This window comes from Phascolarctos cinereus, unplaced genomic scaffold (genome assembly GCF_003287225.1).
Source record: "Phascolarctos cinereus isolate Bilbo 61053 unplaced genomic scaffold, phaCin_HiC Scaffold_4;HRSCAF=312, whole genome shotgun sequence".
In the NCBI taxonomy this organism is placed as follows: domain Eukaryota; kingdom Metazoa; phylum Chordata; class Mammalia; order Diprotodontia; family Phascolarctidae; genus Phascolarctos; species Phascolarctos cinereus.
The window spans coordinates 336938561-336960487 of record NW_027555847.1 but is presented as its reverse complement, the minus strand read 5'-3'; the positions used below and the strand labels follow the sequence as shown (position 1 = coordinate 336960487).

At 37.1% G+C, this 21927-nt stretch overlaps 1 protein-coding gene across 2 annotated transcripts in view; it reads left to right on the top strand.

Moving 5' to 3' along the window:
* GPBP1 (GC-rich promoter binding protein 1) overlaps positions 1–21927 on the top strand; it is a 104883-nt gene that overhangs the window by 56545 nt on the left and 26411 nt on the right. For both annotated transcript variants that reach the window (XM_020997538.2, XM_020997528.2), the window contains exons 4-5: positions 21416–21539; positions 21701–21924. In XM_020997538.2, the coding sequence (XP_020853197.1) occupies positions 21416–21539; positions 21701–21924 (348 nt within the window). The remainder of the gene's footprint in view (positions 1–21415; positions 21540–21700; positions 21925–21927) is intronic.

The following is a 21927-nucleotide window of genomic DNA, read 5'->3' as shown; positions in this document are numbered from 1 at the left end:
TATTGTCCTTGTGACCTGTCCTTCTGTTGCTCATTTCTTTGGCTTGGCACTGCGGTTCAGAGCCTGCCTTCTCCAACAGTAGTGCTTCCAGGTTTCAAGCTTGACAGGCTTTTGCTCCTGAAGGTTCTGTGAACAAGCTGGCTATCAGGGCTGAGGCCCATGCAAACTTCCACAGTCTGGCTGTGAGGTTTTTATGGCACTAGGAAAAGAGAGGGGGAATAGGGTGCAGAGGTGGATTTGGATGTAAGCCTGTGTTGTGGCCTTGGGTCTGCTAGTGAGCTATGTTCCTGATTCAAGGAGTGTGTGTGTGGGGGGGTGAAGATTCCTTTGAAGTGGGACTTACTGAGCTCAGGGTAGATAAGCACCAGTTCCTGGATTTTGGGAGTCGTTTGGGAGTTCAGACCAAGGAAACAACTGACATTGCTTTATTTTTGATGCGTAATTTGTGTTTTAGAGAGGTTTGAGAGGTCATGGGGATTGGAGAAAATTTCTAGTCCACCATCTTGTTGATCACATCCTATTATTCAGTTTTATTTCCCACATTTTACTTCATTGTACATATTGTTTTCCTGTTTTTTTCTTATTCTGTATCAGATCAGATGATTTCTATGTTTCTCTATTTGTCATATGAATCATCATTCTGTAATAGCAGCAGTTCATTATGTTTATGTACCACGGTTTGTTTTAGCTGTTCCCCAATTAGTGTGTATCTATTCTGTTTCTAGCTGTTTTGCTACCCCTAGGAAGCTTCTGTGTGACTATTTTTGTGTATATGATACTGTTCTTTCTGTCTTTTACCTTGTAGGGTAGAAATTCCAATGAGATTTCTGAACACAGAGGATATGGGCTACTTTTAAGAATTATCCAACTGATTCCTACTTTTAAGAATTATCCAACTGATTCATAGTTCCACCAAGTGTTTAAGAGTGCTTTTGTTTCTGTGTCTCCAGCATTTTCTCAGCTTTGCCAATTTAGTGGCTTTGAGGTGAAACCTCAGAGTTGCCTGGATTTGCATTTCTTTTATTGTTGGTAATTTGGAGTAATCTTTCATATGGTTGTTAATAATAATTCTTTTGGGAACTATTTGTTTATATCCTTTTACTACTTATTCATTGGATTGTGTTTCCCAGTCTGGTTTCATATCCATATACATATCTCTTCACCTTCACAACCCCACGTTAAATGCTTGTCAGAGATAGTTGATGCAAAGATTTTTTTTTTAATTTGACAGCCTCTCCAGTAATCCTAGCTGTGTTGATTTTGTTTACTTAAAAATTTTTCAGATATAACAGGAAATTATTTCTACTGTACACTCTTTTTTTTTTTTGGCAGTTGGGGTTTAAGTGACTTGCACAGGGTCATACAGCTAGTAAGTGTGAAGTGCTTGGTCTGAGGCTGGATTTGAACTCAGGTCCTCCTGACTGCAGGGCTGGTGCTCTACCCACTGTGCAACCTAGCTGCCCCTTCTGCTGTATGCTCTTAAAACTCAAATATGTTGATACTGAATTAATCCCTTACCACTCTCAAACTCATGATCTTTGCTGTATTTTATCTTCCTGTAGGTATGTGTACATACACATATGCATGTATAAATGTGTACATATATTCTTTTGGTCTGTTCTAAAATTAAATAGAAAAGGTTTTTTTAAATTTTAGTGTCAGCAATACCCAAGCCACAGTAGCTTGAGCAAAGCACAAAGTAATTTGGAGGAGAGTTCTTTGGTCACTTGGTTTATTTAACCTCTTCCTAATAAGGTTGCTTCCCTACTCCCTTTAAATATGCCCAGGTTTCTCTGTACTTAAAAACCCTTTACTATTTCTACTTTTCTTAGCCAGATTCCTTGATGTGTTTTTGTATTTGCTGTCTGTAGTTCTTTTTCCTCTCATTCAGTCCTTAACCCTTTGTAATCTGGCTTCCATTCCAACCTGTCACTTTGAACCTGAAATCTCACTTTCTGGTTACGAATGAGTTTTTAATTGCGCTCAGTATATCCCAAACTGAACTTATTTTTCTTCCTAAATCAGGAATTCTCGATCTTTTCGCTAATCATCTTTGAAAGTGAACCAAGTATTGCTGGGTCAAAGGGTACAGGTAGTTTAGTAACTCTAGGCATAGTTCCAGATTACTCTCCAAAATGGTTGGATCACTTCACAATTCCACCAGTAATGAATTAGTGTCCCAATTTTTCTATGTCCACTCCAACATTTGTTGCTTTCTTCTGTCATTTTAGCCAATCTGATAGGTGTAAAATGATATCTCAAAGTTGTTTTAATTTGCTTTTCTTTAATCAATAATGATTTAGAGCATTTTCTCATGACTATAAGTTGTTTCGATTTTTTCATTGGAAAACTGCCTGCTCCTATCCTTTTACTATTTGTCAGTTGGACAATGACTTGTATTCTTAGAGATTTGACAAGTTCTTTATATTTGAGATACAAGACTTTTATCTGAGAAACTGTCTATAAAGTTTTCCCTCAGATTTTCCACTTTTCTACTGATGTTGGCTACATTTGTTTTATTTGTAAAAAAAAAAAAGCTTTTTAATTTAATATAATCAGAATTATCCATTTTATTCCTTACAGTGCTGTCTCTTGTTTATTCATAAATTATTAACCTGTCCATCATAAGTCTGATAAGTAATATGTTCTTCAAATGTTCTTGTAATATCACTTCCTATCTAGGTCATGTATCCATTTTGACCTTAGTAAAATAAACCAAAAGATATTGGTCTATGCCCAGTTTTTGCCATATTGCTTTTTACTTTTGCCAGCAATTCTTACCAAATAATGAATTTTTATCCCAAATTTTTAAGTCTTTATAGTTGTCAAATACAAGTTTACTATATTTATTTGCTGCTGTAAATTGTATGTCTACTCTGTTCCATTGACCTCCTTCCTGTTTTTTAGCCAGTAATAAATAGTTTTGATAATTGCTGCCATATAATATAGTTTAAGATCTGGTACTGCTAAACCTCCTTCCTTTACATTTTTTCCCATTGGTTTCTTTAATATTCTTGACATTTGTGTTCTTCCAAATGAATTTTATTATCTTTTTCTAGTTCAGTTTTCTAGTTTTAGTTCAGTAAACTAATTTTTTTGATAATTTAATTGGGATGGCATTGAATATATAAATTAATTTAGGGGAAATTGGTTTTTTTTTTAATTATATTGGCCCTGTCTACCTATGAACAGTTAATATAACAATTAATAACAATGAGCTTTCTAAGAAAAAAGCACCAGGACCAGACAGATTTACAAGTAAATTCTATCAAACATTTAAAGATCACTAATTCCCAATATTAAATAAATTATTTGGAATAATAGGCAAAGAAGGGATGCCACCAAATTCCTTTTGTGAAACAAATATGATACTAATACTAAATCAGGAAGGGTAAAAACAGAGAAGGAAAATTAATTTTATTAATGAATATGAAAGCAAAAATCCTAAATAACATACTAGCTAAAAGATTACAAACAATATATTACAAGGATCATAAAACATGACAAACTGGGATTTATACCAGGAATTTAGGGATGGTTAAACATAAGGAAAACTATTCACGTAATTGATTATATCAGTAATAAAAGTAAAAAAAATCATGATTCTACCAATAGATGGATAAAAAGCTTTTGATAAAGTAAAACACTCATTTCTATTAAAAACAATTGAAAGTATAGATACAACTGGATTTTTCCTTAAATTGGGAAAAAGCGGTTATCTAAAATCATCGGTGAACATTATTTGTAATGGGGATAAGCTCGAAGCCTTCCCAGTGAGATCAGGTGTGAAACAAGGATGTCACCAATAGTATTCAGTATTGTATTGGAAATCTTAGCAATAACAATAAGAGGAATCAGACTGGGGAATGAGGTAATAAAGCTATCTGTTTTTGCAGGTGATATGGTAGTATATTTGGAAAATCCCAAAGATTTAACTAAAAAGTTAGTTGAAACAATTATTAATTTTAGCAAAATAGCAGGGTAGAAAGTAAATCCACGTAAATTCCTGTGTATCACAAACAAAATCCTACAAGAAAAGATAGTGAGAGATATTTCATTTAAAATAACTCTAGACAGTACAAAATACCTGGGAGTATATGTGCCAAAACAAGCCTAAGAACTATATAAATAAAACTGTAGAAAAATTTATACAAATAAAATCAGATTTCAGTAATTGGAGAATAGTGTTTTTTAAATGCATGAGATATAAAATAGGAATACAAAGGAAACTAATTATATTTAAATAAATTTGTTAATTTTTTTTTTAAAAAAAGCTCACCACCCCCTCTTTGGGTACCATGATAAAAAAAATTCTCATTAATCCTCCCCTTTTCCCATCTTCCCTCTTTCTGTTAAAGGCACCATCATCATCCTTCTAGGTTAATGACCTTGGTGTTATTCTTGATTTCCTCACTGCTCCTTACTCGTCATACCCAGTCATTTGACTGGATTTACAACTATCACCATTTCTATCTTCACTACATCTCTCATATTAGACCATTTGTTTTTTTTTCATAAAGCTGCCACATTGGTTCAGGTTCTCATCAGTCTTTCACCTAGATTATTCCAACAGCCTCCTAATTGATTTTCTTCCTTCAAGTATCTCATCACTGCAGTTCAACCTATGTGCTCAGTAAGCTGTAGTTCAGAGGTGGGGAGCCTGTAGCCTGCAAGTCCTCAAGTGTGGCCCTTTGACTGAATTAAAACTTCACAGTTCCTTTTAAGTGGATTTCTTCTGTGACATTTGGATTCAGTCAAAGGGCTCCACTTGAGGACCTAGAGGCCACAAGTTCCCCACCCCTGCTCTAGTTATTCCCTTTGCCTTGTTCCCTATACAATATGGCCTTCCTCTCTCTTTCCAGCCTCATTGGGCTTCATTTGCTTTGTACTGTGCAGTATAGCCATGCTGTTCTTCTGTATGTTCCTCACACACAGCACTCCATTTCCATTCTTCAAACCTGCAGTGCTTGTTTCCTTTACTTCAGCCTTATAGAGCTTCTTCCTTCTTTAAGATGCTGCTCATTTAACACCTGCTTGTTAAAACTAGTGCTCTCCCTCCCAATTGTACACCTTAGCATATTTACTTGTCTCACCCCTTAGAATATACAGCTCCTTGTTAATAGGGATTGTCTCATTCTTTGTACTTCATATCTCCAGTTCTTAGTATGGTGCCTGGCACTCGAGTCCCTTAACTAATATTTACTGTATTCCAGCATTTAGCACAGTGCCCAGCATATAGTAGGTACTTAATAGTAATAAATTTGTAATAATGAGTGTTTATTGATTATTGATTCTAAAGGTTCTTGTTCCTTGTTGAATCTTTATTGGAAAGTCTCTTGAAGTAAGGGAGTCTCTGCTTTTCAGTATAGTTTTCTTTCTATGTAGTCTTATTGATACACCTATACCCTCCAACCTCCCACCGCCCAAGAACAGGGTTGCATGTGAGCCCAAGGACTTAATGTCAAGGGTGGAGCTTAGTGATCATCACTTTACAGATCAGGAACAATTTTTCTAGTTTTTCAGCTTGTACATGATCGAGCTGGGACTCGATCCTGGTTTTCTTATGCAAAGTCAAGTATTCTTTTTACTACACGATATTACTTGTGTTCCCTACCTGAGATTAGTACCTAGTTCTCCAAAGTTGGGGAATTAATACTAGCTCTACATGGTAGATATAGTGGGCTGTTTGATAAAGGTACTTTCCCTTTTTTTTTTTGTTCTTTTTTCCTCTAAGGGAATGTTCTCTGAATGAAATGGACCTCAGAAAAGAGAAAGAATACTTTTCTGCCATTTCAGTGGTATTGGATTTGAATACAGCATGGGAGTTTAGACCGTTCTAAAGATGACCTTAGATTCTAGTTTCACACTTGGCTAGCTATATAATTTTTCTTTTCCCAACTCTCTGCCACCCTTTTGAAAAACTTTCCTGAACAATTTATTTTTACATGGAAGGTGATGAAAGAAGAGTCTTTGCCTTCTTTCATTTGTCTAAAGCCGTCTTCTTTAATTGTTTGTATTCTAGAGAAATAAAAGGCACATATATTTTTATTCTCTTCAGTTACAGAGGTAGGCCAGTTAACCCAGCTTTAAGACAGACTCTTTAGCTTTTAAAAATTGATAATCCTTTTTTTTTAATCAACCTCTTACTGCATCTCCTCCCCATTCCACAAAGCCATTTCTTCTAATAAAGAAATTTTTTTTTTTAGGCAGTTGGGGTTAGTGACTTGCCCAGGGTCACACAGCTAGTAAGTGTCAAGTGTTTGGTCTGAGGTCACATTTGAACTCAGGTCCTCCTGACTTCTGGGCTGGTGCTCTATCTACTGCACCACCTCGCTGCCCCCTAATAAAGAATTTTTAAAAAGACAAAACTAAATTAACTAATGTTTCAAAAGTCTGACATTACATGCAGTGTTCCATACTTATGCAAAGAAAGGAGTAGAGATGCTTTTTTATGTCTCTTCTTGGGGGCCAAGCTTGGTCGTTAATTATATTTTCACAGCTTTCACTTTTGATTGCTTTGTTTTTCCATTTGTGTTGTTATAGTCATTGTGTTTACCTGATGCTGCTTATTTCACTTGGTAATTATATTTCATATAATCCTTCCATACTTCTGAATTTAGTTATATTCAGTGTTTCAGCAAAGTTGTTGTTGGTTATCTATGTTGTTTGAAGTTATTCTGTTCTACAAAAAATGCACTTGTAAACGTTTTGTATATATGGGATATTTCTTTTTGTCATTGGCCTTCTTAGGGCATAGATGGTGAGTAGTAGAATCTCTGGGTCAAAGGTCAATTTCTTTGAATAATCCTGTTACCCCTTACTAGCCTCTCATATCAAGTTAATTGGCCAAGACCTGTCCATTAATTTCACCTTCTGGAATTCAAGTCAGAAGAACAGAGTTCATATTCTGTCTTGTGACACTTGTTAGCTGCTTAACAATGCGTAAGTCACTTAAACTCTTTTGGCCTCAGTTTTCTCATTTGTGATATGGAGACAGTAATACTTGCACTGTGCTTCACAGAGTTGTGAGGAAAAGTGCTTTGTAAATATAACATAAATGCAAGTAGTAGTTTTTCCCCTTAACCTCTACAGGTCTATTCCAGTGGAAGTTGTCTGCCTACCTCTAGGCTCTTCTTCTTCAATAATCTTCCTAACATACAATTCTTATACTTTAAATTTCCCTTTGGAAGCCATCAGTGGTTTCCCATTGCCTGAATCCATAATCTAATTTCATCCAGGTGTAAGTTACATGAATTAGGCTATGTGGTTGGCAAAAAAAAAAAAAAGTGCGAAAACCTATAATTTATTTTCTGTGGTGTTTCACTCAGTAGGAGTTTGCCTCAGAGATTAGGATCTGCTGCTTTCTCAGTTGGTCTCAGTTTCTCCATGCAAGGTATCTCTGTGTGCTGAGTGTAATTCCAGAATTAAAATTTTAGAATTGTACATTTCACTTCCTTAGTCCTTGGTTTTCTCCTCTGTGAATTGACAGAGTTGGATTCGCTAGTTTCTGAGGTTCCCTCTAGGTACAGAGGTAGATAGAGACCTCGTGTGAGCCTTTGCATCATATGCAGTCTTACTCATTTTGCTGAAAGAATAAAGCTGAAACTGATAATTAGGTGGACAACTTTAGTTGACCTTCCTGTTATCCTGATCAGCTAGAAGATTTCCTGCAATGTGTCTTCCCTCCCATCCTGTCCATTTCCCCTCTCTTCCCCCCTTCCCCACTTTTGCATCTTAGGTCATTTTTGGCAATTTCCTGGGTATGAAGCAAAAACTTGAGCTATTTTTATTTACATTTTTAAAATTAATGATTGGGAATATTTTTCTTGTATTAGTTGACAGTTTTTATATTTCTTTTGAAAGCTTTTGATTGGTCAATTATTTATTGGGATGTGGTTCATTGTCATTATTTTTCAGTTCTTTATATTTCTTGGATATCAGGTCTTAATTTAGATGCAGAAGGTTTTTTTTTAAACTCCCAAATGACAGCTTCTCTGATTATATTCATTTTGTTTATGCAAAAATTTTTCAATTTTGTATAATTGCAATTGTGTATTTTTGTGCTCTCTCCCATTCATTGTTTATTATATATTTAGGTGAATTGTTAGATCTGATAGATACCTCTGGTTTTTCCATTAGGAACTTATTTTGGTATTCAGTATATGATGTTGGTCTAAAGTTGATTTCTTCCAAGCTACTTTTCAGTTTCCCTGAAGTTCTTATTGAAAAGGGAATAGTTTGTGTTCTTCTAGTTTATTGAACAATGGACGACTTCTGTTTTTGATTATTTCTGAGTCTTGCATATCTTGTCTGGTTCATTGGTCTACTTACCTTTTTTAAATCAGTACCAAATAGCCGCCTTATTTTATAGATTAAGAAGAAAGATTACATGAAATGCCCAAAGTCACACAGGCAAATCTTTTGACTCTGAACATATTATTTTCTAGTGCACCAGATTGCCCACCTTACTTGAAGCTGAAATTTCAATCTATTCAACAAGCATTTCTCAAGTCCCTGCTTCGTGTCAGGCACTGTGCTAGGTCCTATCTGGGTGCTAGATGCTAGACCAAAAAAACCCCAAAACCCCCCAAAAAACCTGAAACCTCTGTTGTCATAGAAGTTTACCTTTAATTGGGAGAGAAAGATATGCAAATATATAAATACCTACAAAATAAAAACAGTCTAGTTAAGGGAGGGAGAATACTAGCAACTGGGATAAGGAAAGGCTTCAAAGCTAAGATAGTGCTTGAACTAAATTTGGCTTGCCCTTCCCTCCTTGTCGTTTTCCTCTTCCCCCTTTCCTCCAGCTGTCCCAGAACCATCGCCATGGCTGGGAGCACCTTTCTATCCTTCCCTTTCCTTCTTGATTCTTGAGGGAAGGCCCACTACCCTCCTCCCATCCCCCTCCATTTTCTCTTCCCCCGTTGCCCCAGAGCCAATACAGGACAACTCACTTAACCCAAGGACCGTTGGGCTTTGCCATCCACCTCTTTGCTCTACCCTTAGTACTTTGAGCCTTTCCATCCATCCTGAAGGTGAACTTTCTACAGTTGAATTTCCTTTTATGCATTGCATTGTTTCTACCAGTTAGAGCCTGAGCTCCTTTACGACAGGGACTCTCTCCTTATCTCCTTTTTTCTGTTTGCATTCCTAGTATTTGCCACATGCTGAGCACTTAATGTTTATTTATTCATGCATTGAAGGAAGCTAGAGATTCTGTGAGGAGGAGAGAGTCATTCTAGGCATGAGGGGATGGCCAATGCAAAGGCATGGGATGTTGAGTGTGAGAAATATTGAGAAGGCCAGTTTGTCTGGATCTTAGATTTTAGGGAGAAGCAATGTATAATGAGCGCCTGTCCTGATTCCCAGTTGAAAGTGATCCTTTCCTTCCTCAGATTTTCCCAGAACCCTTGTACTGAAGTTCTTCTTGCTCAGTCTCACCTTTTCTTTTTATTATACTTATTCTCCTTGCCCCTGTGCCCTAGTGGAATGGAAACCCCTTAAAGTTAAGGGTGTGCCATTTTTATTGCATTTCTCAGTATTTGTTGAATTCAGATGAAATAGAACAAAATATACTTTGTTTTGTTGTGCAGCACTTTGTCTTGAAATTCAGTAAGTACTTGAAGTAGGAGAGGTTTTTATTGAATAAATGAATTGAAGAGCAAATAAGGAAATGATAATTGGATGTTAGCCCTTAACCTTCATTCTTTTTCCCTTCCCTTCCCTTCCCTGTCTCTCCCCCTCTCTTCTTGTCTTTTTGTTTCCTTTCCCTCTTCCTCTCCTTTTCTCTCTTGTCTCTGTCTGCAGCACAGAATGACTTTCTCAAAAATGTTCTTTCTTTTCCGCTTCCCCTGCAGCTCTTCATTTATCAAAACATTACAAAATTGTCTTCATTCTTGGTGCATCTTCTTTTATTGTGTACTTTCTGCATTTCTCTTTTTTTATCCTTTACCTAGCCCCAAACAGATGTTACAGCAGAAGGATATCATCACTGATTTATTGATTTCTCCATTCCAACAGAATTAACATTTTTCTGCTCTTGTTTTTTATTTGTTTGGCATAATGTAGGCCCAGAAGAATTAGTGAGAATTTTTTTTAATCATGGTCTCAGAAGAAAAATAGAGTTTTAGCGCCACCGTGTGGTGAAATTGCAAACTACACTTCAAGAGAGGATGGTTTTTTAAGGGGTTGGGTTCTGTATTGTAGTTTTTATTTTAGGAACATTGGAGTAGATCGTCCTTAGATATATGAAAGACTTATATAACCAGGGAATTGTCTTTGATCTAGCTAGTTCTCTATTTATTCTCCCTTTGTTTTGTTTAGGAGGGCAAGATAAACTTTGTTAACAGGATATATTTTCATGAATATTTTCTCTTTGGTACATTTTTCCAAGAGAGAAATGGAACCCTAATAATAATAGCTATATTTATATATCACTCTAAAATTTGCAAAGTATCTGACATAGGTTCTCATTTGAACTTCACAAAAACTATAATGATTAGATGAATTGAATGATAATTTATTAAGCACTTAACTGTGTTCCAGGTTATTTACAAGAAGCTCACATTCTAATAAGGGAGACATCTTTATTACTAAAAAGGCACGTAGAAGATTCATGCAGAATAGATGGGAAGTAACTTTTGCAGCTGAAGGTAACTTGGAAGTGGCCTGCACAGAATAGCATTTGAGTTGTCTTGAAGGAAGACTAGGGATTCTAAGAGTCAGAGCTGCAGAAAGAGACTATTCCCCAGGGAATGGAGAAGACTACCTGGCACTGAAGATGGATAATGGAATATAATGTGTGAGGAAAAGCAGATAGATCAATGTAAGAAAACTGGCAAGGTAAAAAGGGGCCAGATTGTGAAGAGATTTATATGCAAAAGAAAGACTTGATAATTAGTTTGGTAGACTGTAGGGAACCACTGGATTTTATTGAGGTGGGGAGTGGGGGAGATGATGGGACATGGGGTCTGACCTAAACTTTAGGAAAAGCACTTGGCAGCTGTTTTGGAGGATGTATTGAAGTAGGGAGAGACTTGAGGCAGTAAGACCAATTAGAAGGTTGTTTAATGAATGAGGAAATTTCTTCTATCAATACAAATCATCACGTGCCCTACCACTTTTAGTCTCAGAGACACTTAGAGGTTAAATGCCTTTTTAACCAGTAGAATAGAGACTTGAGCTAAGGTTTTCCTTACTCTCTCCTCTCCTTTACACTGTCTCCATGAGTTAGACACTACAGATATTATTACTGTATTATAGTAGGGAGTTGTGTTTTGCCCATAGTCACTCAGCTCATAAATTATCAGAATCATTATTTGAACCCAGATCATCTTCTTCTTCTTCTTCTTCTTCTTCTTCTTCTTCTCCTCCTCCTCCTCCTCCTCCTCCTCCTCCTCCTCCTCCTCCTCCTCCTCCTCCTCCTCCTCCTCTCCTCCTCCTCCTCCTCCTCCTCCTCCTCCTCCTCTCCTCCTCCTCTCCTCCTCCTCCTCCTCCTCCTCTCTCCTCCTCCTCCTCCCTCCTCCTCCTCCTCCTCCTCCTCCCTCCTCCTCCTCCTCCTCCTCTCCTCCTCCTCCTCCTCCTCCTCCTCCTCCTCCTCCTCCTCCTCCTCTCTCCTCCTCCTCCTCTCTCCTCCTCCTCCCTCCTCCTCCTCCTCCCCTCCTCCTCCTCCTCCTCCTCCTCCTCCTCCTCCTCCTCCTCCTCCTCCTCCTCCTCCTCCTCCTCCTCCTCCTCCCTCCTCCTCCTCCTCCTCCTCCTCCTCCTCCTCTCCTCCTCCTCCTCCTCCTCCTCCTCCTCTCCTCCTCCTCCTCCTCCTCCTCCTCCTCCTCTCCCCCTCCCCCCAAGGTCACACAGCTAGCAAGTGTTACGTGTCTGAGGCCAGATTCGAACTCAGGTCCTCCTGAATCAAGAGCTGGTGCTCTGTCCACTGCACCGCCTAGCTGCCCCTGAACCCAGATTTTCTTGACTTCAGTCTAGCATTCTATCAGTTTTTCTACTTTGGAGCAATATATGTCAAAAGACCAAACAAATGACGGTAAATAACTTCCATCTCAGGTAATTCAGAAGCAATAACTTAGCAAAAGTTCTCTTTTCCCTTCACAACTCTCCTTCTTTTGACTTCTTTTTAATCTCTTTTCCTCCCCTTTTTCTCCTCCCTTCCCACTTAAAATATTTTTATAATTAAAACTGAGTTGTGTAATATAGTGATTTATATATTCTGGCAGATGGCCCAGGCTTTTCTGATTTATTTATAACAGTTTCCCCCATGCCCTGTTTGTGAAAACTAATCCATTGCTTTTTCTGATCCCTGTCCGTACAGTCTCTCTGAAAACATTTGGTTGTCTGATGTTTTTATTTCAGCCTGAGAAAGGGAAAGAAGAGTGGAGTTATAACTGAGCTCTTCACTACTTTATTATGCCATTCAACAAACTTTTCTGTCATGCTTAGTCATGCAAGTATTTAAAATACACTGTACCTAGAACTTGTTTGATCTCTTCAGTTCTATTCAAAGAACTCTCAAAACTATCTCTAGCTCCTGGGCTACCTTGTAGGGTTAAGAACTAAAGAAATCTGAAAAATCATTTTATAAATGAGAAAGCTGAGATCTTGAGGATGAAATTGACTAGCTTAGGATTACTTGTTAGCATGCACAAGATTCATAAGATCTTACTCAATCCAGTGTTCATTTAGCTGCATCATGAGTCTTCTCCCATCTCCAGACTCACATCTCAAAATGGCAGTAGACCATCTCCATCATCTCTAAATTCAGCATGTCCCAACCCAAACTTTTCTTGTCCCTATCCCCCATCTGCCATTCTTTTATCAGTAGCACTGCAGTTCATCTAGTCACTCATGTTTAAAGACTTGGTGTTTGACAGTACTCTATCCTTTGCCTCTTATTAATGATCAGTTATCAAGTTTTCTTGATTCTCTTGAAATTTCTCTTCTGTTTAGCCCCTCTTCTCTACTCACTACCACTACTCATGATCACTTACTATTTCAGCATAACTTGCTAACTACTCTTCTTGTTTTTGTTCTTTCCCTTCAACTGATAAATTAGTTTTTCTAATGCACAGATTGATCATGTCACTTGAGTGGTCTAAACTCTTTTAACAGCTCTCTATTGTTTATTGAATATGGTTCAAATGACCTAGCTTTGTATTGAGAGCCCTTCATATATTGGCATTGCCCTACTCTTCCAACTGTATCTCATAATGCTTCCTTATAGGTCCTCTAGCTTTTAGCCATAATGGATTAATAACTATCCCTTCTGTTTGAATGGTACTTTAATATCTTGGAAAATTGGTTCATTCAGTTCCCCTTTTCTTAGATGCCTTTCTCTCCATTTAAGGCCTAGCTCAAATTCAGCCTGTGAAAGTGATGTAATGTGATAGGATAGATATTATTCTACTGTAAGAAGTGATGGGAATAATTTCAGAGAAACTTGAGAAGACCTGTTTGAACTGGGGCACAGTGAAGTAAGCAGAACCAGGAGGACAAGTTATAAAATAACAACAATATTGTAAAGGCAAACAACTTTGAAAGACTTAAGAAATCTGACAAAATGATTGTCCAGAGGACACATGATGAAACATTTTAACTACCTCTTGATAGAAGGATGATATACATACAGTGCAGACTGAGATATACACTTTGTGGAACAATGGAAATTTCCTTTGACTGTATGTATTTGTTATGTAAACAAACAAAAAACCCACTGTCTCCTTGTGGTTTTAGTAACAACCCTCCTTCCTCCTCCCATGTAGTAAGCATCACTCCGGTACACATATATATCATTGGGCAATGTAGTTGTTTGAATACTCTATCTTACCAGTTTATGAACTTTATGTCAGTAAAAGCTTTCTGATTAGAGTGTGTGTGTGTTGCTGTCTATTTGAAGAAGTCTTTGAATGACAGGCTCATGAATTCAGATTTTAGCTACAGCATAGTGAATGCAGTTTTCTTCAGAGAGTGGAATACAGCATGAGATAATAATTAGGAAGATTATTTTGTCTGCTGCATGTAGGATAGACCGGAGATGGTGAGACTGGTTTGATACCCTCTCTTCCCCCCCCTTGTTTCAGCAGTTGAGGTTAGAGGTTAATGAGGGCTTTAACTAGGTTAGTGACTGTTAACTGGAAAAGAACATGAGAGAATATCCTTGAAATAAAAATGGATAGCACTTAGGGACCTGATTGGGATGTGTGGGGTAAGAGAGAAAAAGAAGTCAAAAGTGACTGCTGTATTAAGCCTTAAAGAATGGTAGTGCCATCAACAAAAACAAGGGAATTAGGTGGAGGTGGAGGAAAGAACCATGGGGTTATTTTTTGATGGATTGTTTGATGATCTGAGCTGGGATGAGTGTGGGGATGATGAGTAGGCAGTTAGAAATGATGCTTTGAAGTTCAGATGGTACCTTTAGTTAGGGAGAGATTTTTGGGTCATCCCCATAGATGTAATAATTGAAGCCTTGGGAATGGATGAGATTACCAGTGTAGATAGTATAGAGCAGGAGTTCTTAACCTTGGAGTCCATGAACTTAAAATATTTGGATAACTGTATTTGCAATATAATTTATTTCCTTTGTAATTCTGTATATTTTATTTGCTACATTTAAAAACATTCTGCTAAGGAGTCTGTAGGTTTCACCAGGAAGGAATCCATAACACAAAAAAATGGTTAAGAAGTTCTAATATAGAGATAGTTGAGAAAGTGACTAAAGTCGCTCTTGAGAAAGCTTTGAAGTGGGAGGAGAAAAGGGAGTCAGGGAACAGTTAAAGGAAGGTGGAGAGACCTAGGAAAATGCAAAGTGCAAAAGTTCCAGGGGAAGAATAATCTTGGAAAGGAGAGAGTAGTTTAATAGCACAAAGTGTTAGCAGAAGGGTTATGGGAGGTAAGTTAAGGCCTGAGAGAAAAACATTGAGTTTTAAAAGTAGACCATTGATGATTTTAAAGTAATTGTTAGTAGAGTATTAGGGTACACATCAGAATACAAGGTGGGGAGTGATCAATGAGTAAGTGCTAAAATGTAGAAATTTAGTTTTGAAAGTTTGGTTTGAAAGGGAGAAAGATTTGGGGGCAGAATCTCAGTACCATGATCAAAGGAAAATATTAAGGTTTTTTTCCCCCCCGTAGGATGTGGGAGAAATAGAGAAAAAGAAGGGTGGAAGAGATCTAAGCTTGTTTGTAAGTAGAGGGGAATCAAGTAGAAAGAGTAGGATTTATAGTAGAGAAGATCCTGAAGGAAGTAGCTAACAGGGAATTATATGTGTAGAGCTTAATGAGACCACAGTATTTTTCATCACCTTTTTTATAGAGGCAGTAGCTTGAGGCCCACAGAGTTTGTGGCCTACCCAAGGTCACAATTATATCATTCCAGTAATGAAATCAACCCAAGTTATCCACAAAAACAAAATAGAAGGTTACTGTATGTTGGAGGAAGAAAAGGTTGGAGAACTGTTACTTGCTCCATACCTTCTTTTCATTTACTAATTAAGATTGAAAATTATTTCTTGTAACACACTCGACGTTCCAACACAGTAAAGTGAGTTGTCTTGTTTAGTTTGTGATCACAGTGGATCCTCTCTCCTTAACAGGGTTTGGTGGCAAATTAATTAATCTAGTTCTTCCCTCACGGGAATATTCTGCACAAATGCCTATTTAATATTTCCTAAATTGTTACTGTATTTTAGGATAGGGAAGAGAAGGAAGACAGTTGCTGGTATTATCCAGAATATTATTACAGTGGCCTTTGGTCATTGTGTGTTAATTCTTGTGAATTAACATTGTTTAAAAGCAATACTATTTAGGCACCTAGGTGACTCAGTGGATAGAGCACTGGTCCTGAAGTCAGGAGGACCTGAGTTCAAATGTGGCGTCAGACCAAACACTTGACACTTAACTAGCTGTGTGACCCTAGGCAAGTCACTTAACTCCAACTGCCTTAAAAAAAAATCAACAAGCAATACTATTTGAGTAATGTTATATTAATAATCATAATCACTCACATTTGTATAGTATAAGTTTACAAAGTACTTTCTTTACAGTAACTTTGTGAGTTAGTACATGTATTGCTGTTCCCATTTTACAAATGAGGAAACAGAGTTTGGGAGATTCAGTGACAGTAGTCATATAGCTAGTAAGTAAATGGTGGATCTGGGCCTGGATGAAGCTTGGGTGTTGTGACTCTGAATCTGTTTTTGTTTTAGTGAGCTATAGTATATGAATTGTCCAAACTAATATTTGTTTGCAATAAGTTTTTTTATACATAAGTCTTATTGATATAACAAAAAATTCATGAGTTCTTTTATTTGTAAGGTTGTATCAGAACACATTAATTTTACATACATGCTATTTCATTTTCTGCCTCTATGTCTTTCACCTCTATGCCTTGTTTTTACCTCATAAAATTATTAGTTTCCTTCAAAGTAGATGCCACTTCCTACCAGATCCCTTTTTCCTTTATTCTCTAGAAATTACTTTGTATTTAATCTGTATATATGTTGTATGTATTTTTATACATGTTGGTTTTATCCAGTAAATTGGAAGCTTCTAGAGGGTAGGTACTGTTTGAATTTTATCTCTGTATCCTCAGAGCTCAGTACATAGATACTAAAATACTTATTAAATTGAAATATTCTTCACAAAGGCAAAAAGGTACTTGAATGGAAAATAATTTGAAAAATATTTATACTGAGTTTGATCAGGAAAGAAGTGAGGTAAGGAGGGAAAAGTACAGAAGAAGAATGAGAACAATTCTTAAGACAGGAAGGGTCTATCTGACTTAATTCAATCAAAGTATTGATTTTACTTTGGACTTTCACAGATGGTTTTGGCAAGGTTTTGTTTATTGTCTTTGTGGCAGAGGGAGTTGCTTCAGGAAGGTAGGATGCCATGCCGACAATGGCATGGCAGAACTCATTAGCAGAAATATAGTGGTATTTTCTGCACCAAAAATCTGGACAAGTAGTCTGACAAAAGATAACCCTTGTAAAGCCTTGTTAAAAAATGTTCCTTCTTGAATTAGGAACTGTCTCAGTTGGTTCTGAACATGGTTACTATAGGCATAGTATGACTGTATTGATAATGGATTACAAGGAGGGGGGAGGAAAAAGTTAGGCAGATGAATTAGAGTCATATTGCAACTTTCTAGGTAGGTGTATTAAGGTACAATACTAGTGCTCTTGCAATGGAATCAAGGGAGGAATAGATTGAGGGATTTTGGAAATATAATGGGTAGTGTTTGATCACTATGGGATATTTGGCAGGCAAAGGAGAAAAAGAAAATGAAGGTAATATCAGTATGGTTGTTACTATATTATAAATTTTTTGAGGACACAGATTGCCTTTATCTTTGTAATCCCAACACTTATTCCATGCTCCATATCATCATTGGGTTAATCGACCTGGAATTTTACTCATTCTTTGTCCTTACCTCCCTTTTTAACACAAGAAATCCATTTTGAAGTGTATACACTTCCTTGGTGGGGATGACTGAGAAATCCTTGGATGAACCTGAGAGAAGAGACTAGGCAAAATTGTGGGAAGATAAAAAAATTTGCAGCCTTCCAAAACAATCCTGCTATTTATTTAAACTTGTCTGTCAAGGAATAAAGTACATAGAATCAGCATAGCATGAAGCTATCCCCTCATTTAGGAATAATTCCCTTCCTCCTAGGTTCCCCCAACCAAAACAACCCCCCCCCCAAAAAAAAAAGAGAAACTGCCAGCAATACCTTCCCAGACCGACTCAGTAAAAACTGTCCGGCTGATCAAGGGAATTGACTGTTAGGATGAATATGCCCTTGAGGGTTTTCTGTGTTCCTCAATTATTATTACTAGCTTGCAGTTTCTGAGATTTCTAAGTAAAGAGATGAGTGAAGCTCTCTATTAGCCTATCTATTATTTGGTAATTGTCACTAGTTTAGCAGCTTGTAACACTCCCCACAGCTTTGCTTTTCTGTTTGTATAAATGTGGCTGGCAGCCAAAAATTGCTGGTGTAGATATTTAATGCAAACAGTGCTTTAATTGTGATAATTTTGCTTTAGGCTATAGTCATGCAATGAACTGGATATTTTAGACAGCTACTCTTTAAGATTATTAATCTTTGTTTATCTTCACTGCTTTTGTTGGCTATGGTGAACTTGATTGACTCCCTGTTGGTATCTGAGAGCTTCCTATTAATTTTAAACCCTGGGTAGCATTTTGCTTTATTTTTCTTACCTAAGTCCTGGGATTGGCTCTCAGCCTCACTACACATTCTTACATCTACCTTTCTTTTTCCAGGTCTACTTACGGATTAACTGTCATTTCATAGCTTTTTAGCCTTTTGTAGGTGGGGGAAGCATTCAAAATGTTTTACTAGTAGAAATAACAGCAAAAGATGTTTTATTATACGAGTCTTTTCAAGTTATCATTAGTCTTCATTGCAGTGTAAATAAAAGTATGTCTCACTCTCCTGGTTCCTAGTCTTGACATTCTAATTACTTTTTTGTCTTGGAAGATCAGCCCTATCCAACTTCCCCCTCCCTTCCCAGCCTTAATCTCTGTTTTTCTCATTTTCTCCTTACCTTTGTAAGGGGGACAAATATAAAAATTTAGCTTCTACAAATGAGGTTTCTTCCTATGTAAGATTAAAGACTCCAGTTTCTTTCCTGCTTCATGCAAGTTTATTTTAGGTAATTATAAAGATAAAAGACTATAACTTACTGAGATTTAGGCCTAATTTAGGAAAATGTAGAGACAGACAAAATGGGGTTAGTGAGTAGAGAGTACTGGACTCAGAATCAGGAAGCCCTTAGTTCAGTTGTGCTTTAGACACTTGCTAGCTCTATGATCCCAGGCAAGTCACAAACCTCTCCAAGCCTCAGTTTCATCTTTAAAATGAGAAGTTTGGACTGTGGTCCCTTCTAACTCTAAATACTCTTGTCATCCTGTAAGAGTATTTTAATCACAGTATCTCAGACTTTAAAACATTTGAATGAGAATATTCTTTTGATAGATCAGTTCAAAAGTTTAGGGCAGGTACTTTTGCAAAGCAAAATGCTAGGGATGCAAAGACAAACCTAGTCTCTGCTTTCTTTAAGTTTACATTCTTCTCAGGGCCTGGGAAGGAAGATACTGCATATGAACATATAAAGAGCAACTTTGGGAGAGAGTAAGAATCTGGAAAGATGTCATGTAATAATAGGAGGAGGAAGGAAAGGGAAATAAGCATTCACATAGACCTGTTACTTTTGAGGCACTGTGTAAACAGTGTACAAATATTACCTCATTTCTTCTTCACAACAGCCCCGCCAGGCAGGTGTTGATATTTCCATTTTGCAGTTGAGGAAACTGAGGCAGACAGAGTTACACAGCTAATAAGTATTTGAGACCTGATTTGAAGTTGGGTCATCCTGACTCCAGACCTAGCACTCTTAACCACTGGCCCACTTACCTGCCTGTAATGTAATAGGGAGCACTTGAATTGAGTGTGGAAGGAAGCTAGGGATTCTAAGAGATGGACCTGAAGAGGGAATGCATTTCAGGCATGAGGGAGAACCTGCTTAAAGAAATAGGAATTGGTGAATCAAGTTTAGGACTTAGCTAGTATTGCCACTTTAGCTGAAATTGTGGGTGTATGAAGGTGGTTTGGGAAGGTAGGTATGGTAGAATAAGGAATTTGAATAGAGAAGAGTTGTGAAAAGGGAAACTATTGGGAGTGTGGCAGTTAGGGAAAAATATGGGATTGCCATGCAGGATGAGGGCCCATGGGAGAGTGGATAAAATGAATGTGGATTCAATTGCAAGAATCGAGCTATACTTAGCCATGGGTGAAAAGGAGTGAAGATAGTGGGATCGACCTAGAATTAGGAGTTTGGCAGGACTTCACTGTAGATAGTACAAAGGGATGAAGGATTCCAGGATAGAACATAGTTGAATTGGTCAACCATAGGATCAAGAAGGAAGAAAGTGAGTCCAGAAGAGCATATGACATAAACTGGGAGACCAGGAAGGGGGGAGGGATTGGAAGTCATGATAAGAATGTACAGTAAATTTAAGGTGAAGGATAGTGTCATTCAGGACAGACTAAAAGAATTGCCTAGTGAGAACCCAGTTGAGATTAGATGAAAGATAAATATGTAATGGATTCAGTTGCATTGTTGGAGGATATGTGCATGTATGTATATAATTATTAAAATCAAGATTTTTGTGGATGGACATAGTGTTTTAAGATGTCTTAGAAGGTTGTGATTGCTGTCTTCAAGTATTTGTAGGGCTGTTGAAGGAAAGAGGGATTAAACTTGTTTTCTTTGGTCACAGAAGACAGCAATGGGTAGAAGCATCAGAGGCAAATTTAGGTATAATGTGAGGAAAACTTTCTGCTGCCTTTCAAGAGCCCAGGTAACATGTTATTGTGGAAAGTGTTCTGGGGTTGAAGTCTGAGGACCTGGATTTGAAACTTCTCTCTGCTGCTTATTACATTATGACATTGGTCAAGCCAAATAACCTGTTATATGTCTCAAGTTTCTTCATTTGTAAAATTAGAGGGTTGAACTAGATGACAACCCTCCAAATTTGTGGTCTGATAGGCTACACACTATAATTGAGACTATGTGCATGTTGTATGTACTTTATTTTTATTTTTTTTTTTTAGGCAGTTGGGGTTAAGTGACTTGCCCAGGGTCACACAGCTAGTAAGTGTCAGGTGTTTTGTCTCAGGCCGAATTTGAACTCAGGTCCTCCTGACTCCACTGAGACATCTACCTGCCCCAATGTTGTCTGTACTTTAGAAAAAGTTTTTTGAGGGTAGTTACGGTGGAGGCTGTTAGCATTTATATAACTGTTTTGGATACTCGAATTTTTTTTTCTTAAGAGAAGCAGGGCTATTCCCATCTGGGAGATGCTTTAAGTTTGAGATAGTGACTAAAAAATTGTGTAGGAAATTACCAATTTGTGTTAATTTAAAAAAAAAGTTTTTGGAATTGTATTTCTTATGTAGTAAGTAAAGGCACTTTGGGAAAACAAAGTTTAAAATAAGTATGCATAAATGGCTCATTTTCTTCTTAATGGAAGTATTACTCTTATTCTCTGATATCATTTGACAGTTTTGTCATTAGACAATGACGTTTTAAGAACCTACTCTAAAATTCCATCATTAAGGTAATTAAGAACTTAATTTAACATTTTGGTAAAAAAAATGGATAGAAAATAGTAAATATTGGTGTTAAATAGCAGCTACAATTTAATAGTAATTTTTAAAATACCTGGAATATGTGAGTAATAAAATGTTCCTGATTGTATTCTCAAAAATACTTTAAAAGGTTGGAATATTAGGGAGTAGTCAGTCATTCTTTCAAAAGTCTTATAAAATTATACGGGATAAAAGTAGAGCTCTTCCTGTATTTATGCTTAAAATCTGTGTTCTTTCAGTCATCACTGAATTTTGAAAAACATACTGAAAACTTCCAGTGGGCAGAAAATCGTTATGATATAAATCGTAGACGGCACAACTCTTCAGATGGCTTTGATTCTGGCATTGGACGTCCTAATGGAGGTATATTTTATATTTTAAAAATTGGTTTGATTTTTTTTAATTCTTTTTTTTCTTTTAAACATTTTATTTGTTTGATAATATTTTCTTCCATGTATGTTTTTTTTGTTTTGTCTTTGAGCAAAGTCATCATTGCAGCATTTATTTTGTTTTTGCCAATATAGGAAACTTTGGAAGGAAAGAAAAAAATGGATGGCGTGCACATGGAAGAAATGGTACTGAAAACATAAATCATCGAGGGGGATACCATGGTGGAAGTTCCCGTTCTCGAAGCAGTGCTTTCCACTCTGGAAAAAGCCAAGGACTGCATGAAAACAATGTCCCTGACAATGAAACTGGGAAAAAAGAAGACAAGGAAGAACGCAAACAATTTGAGGCTGAGGATTTTGTA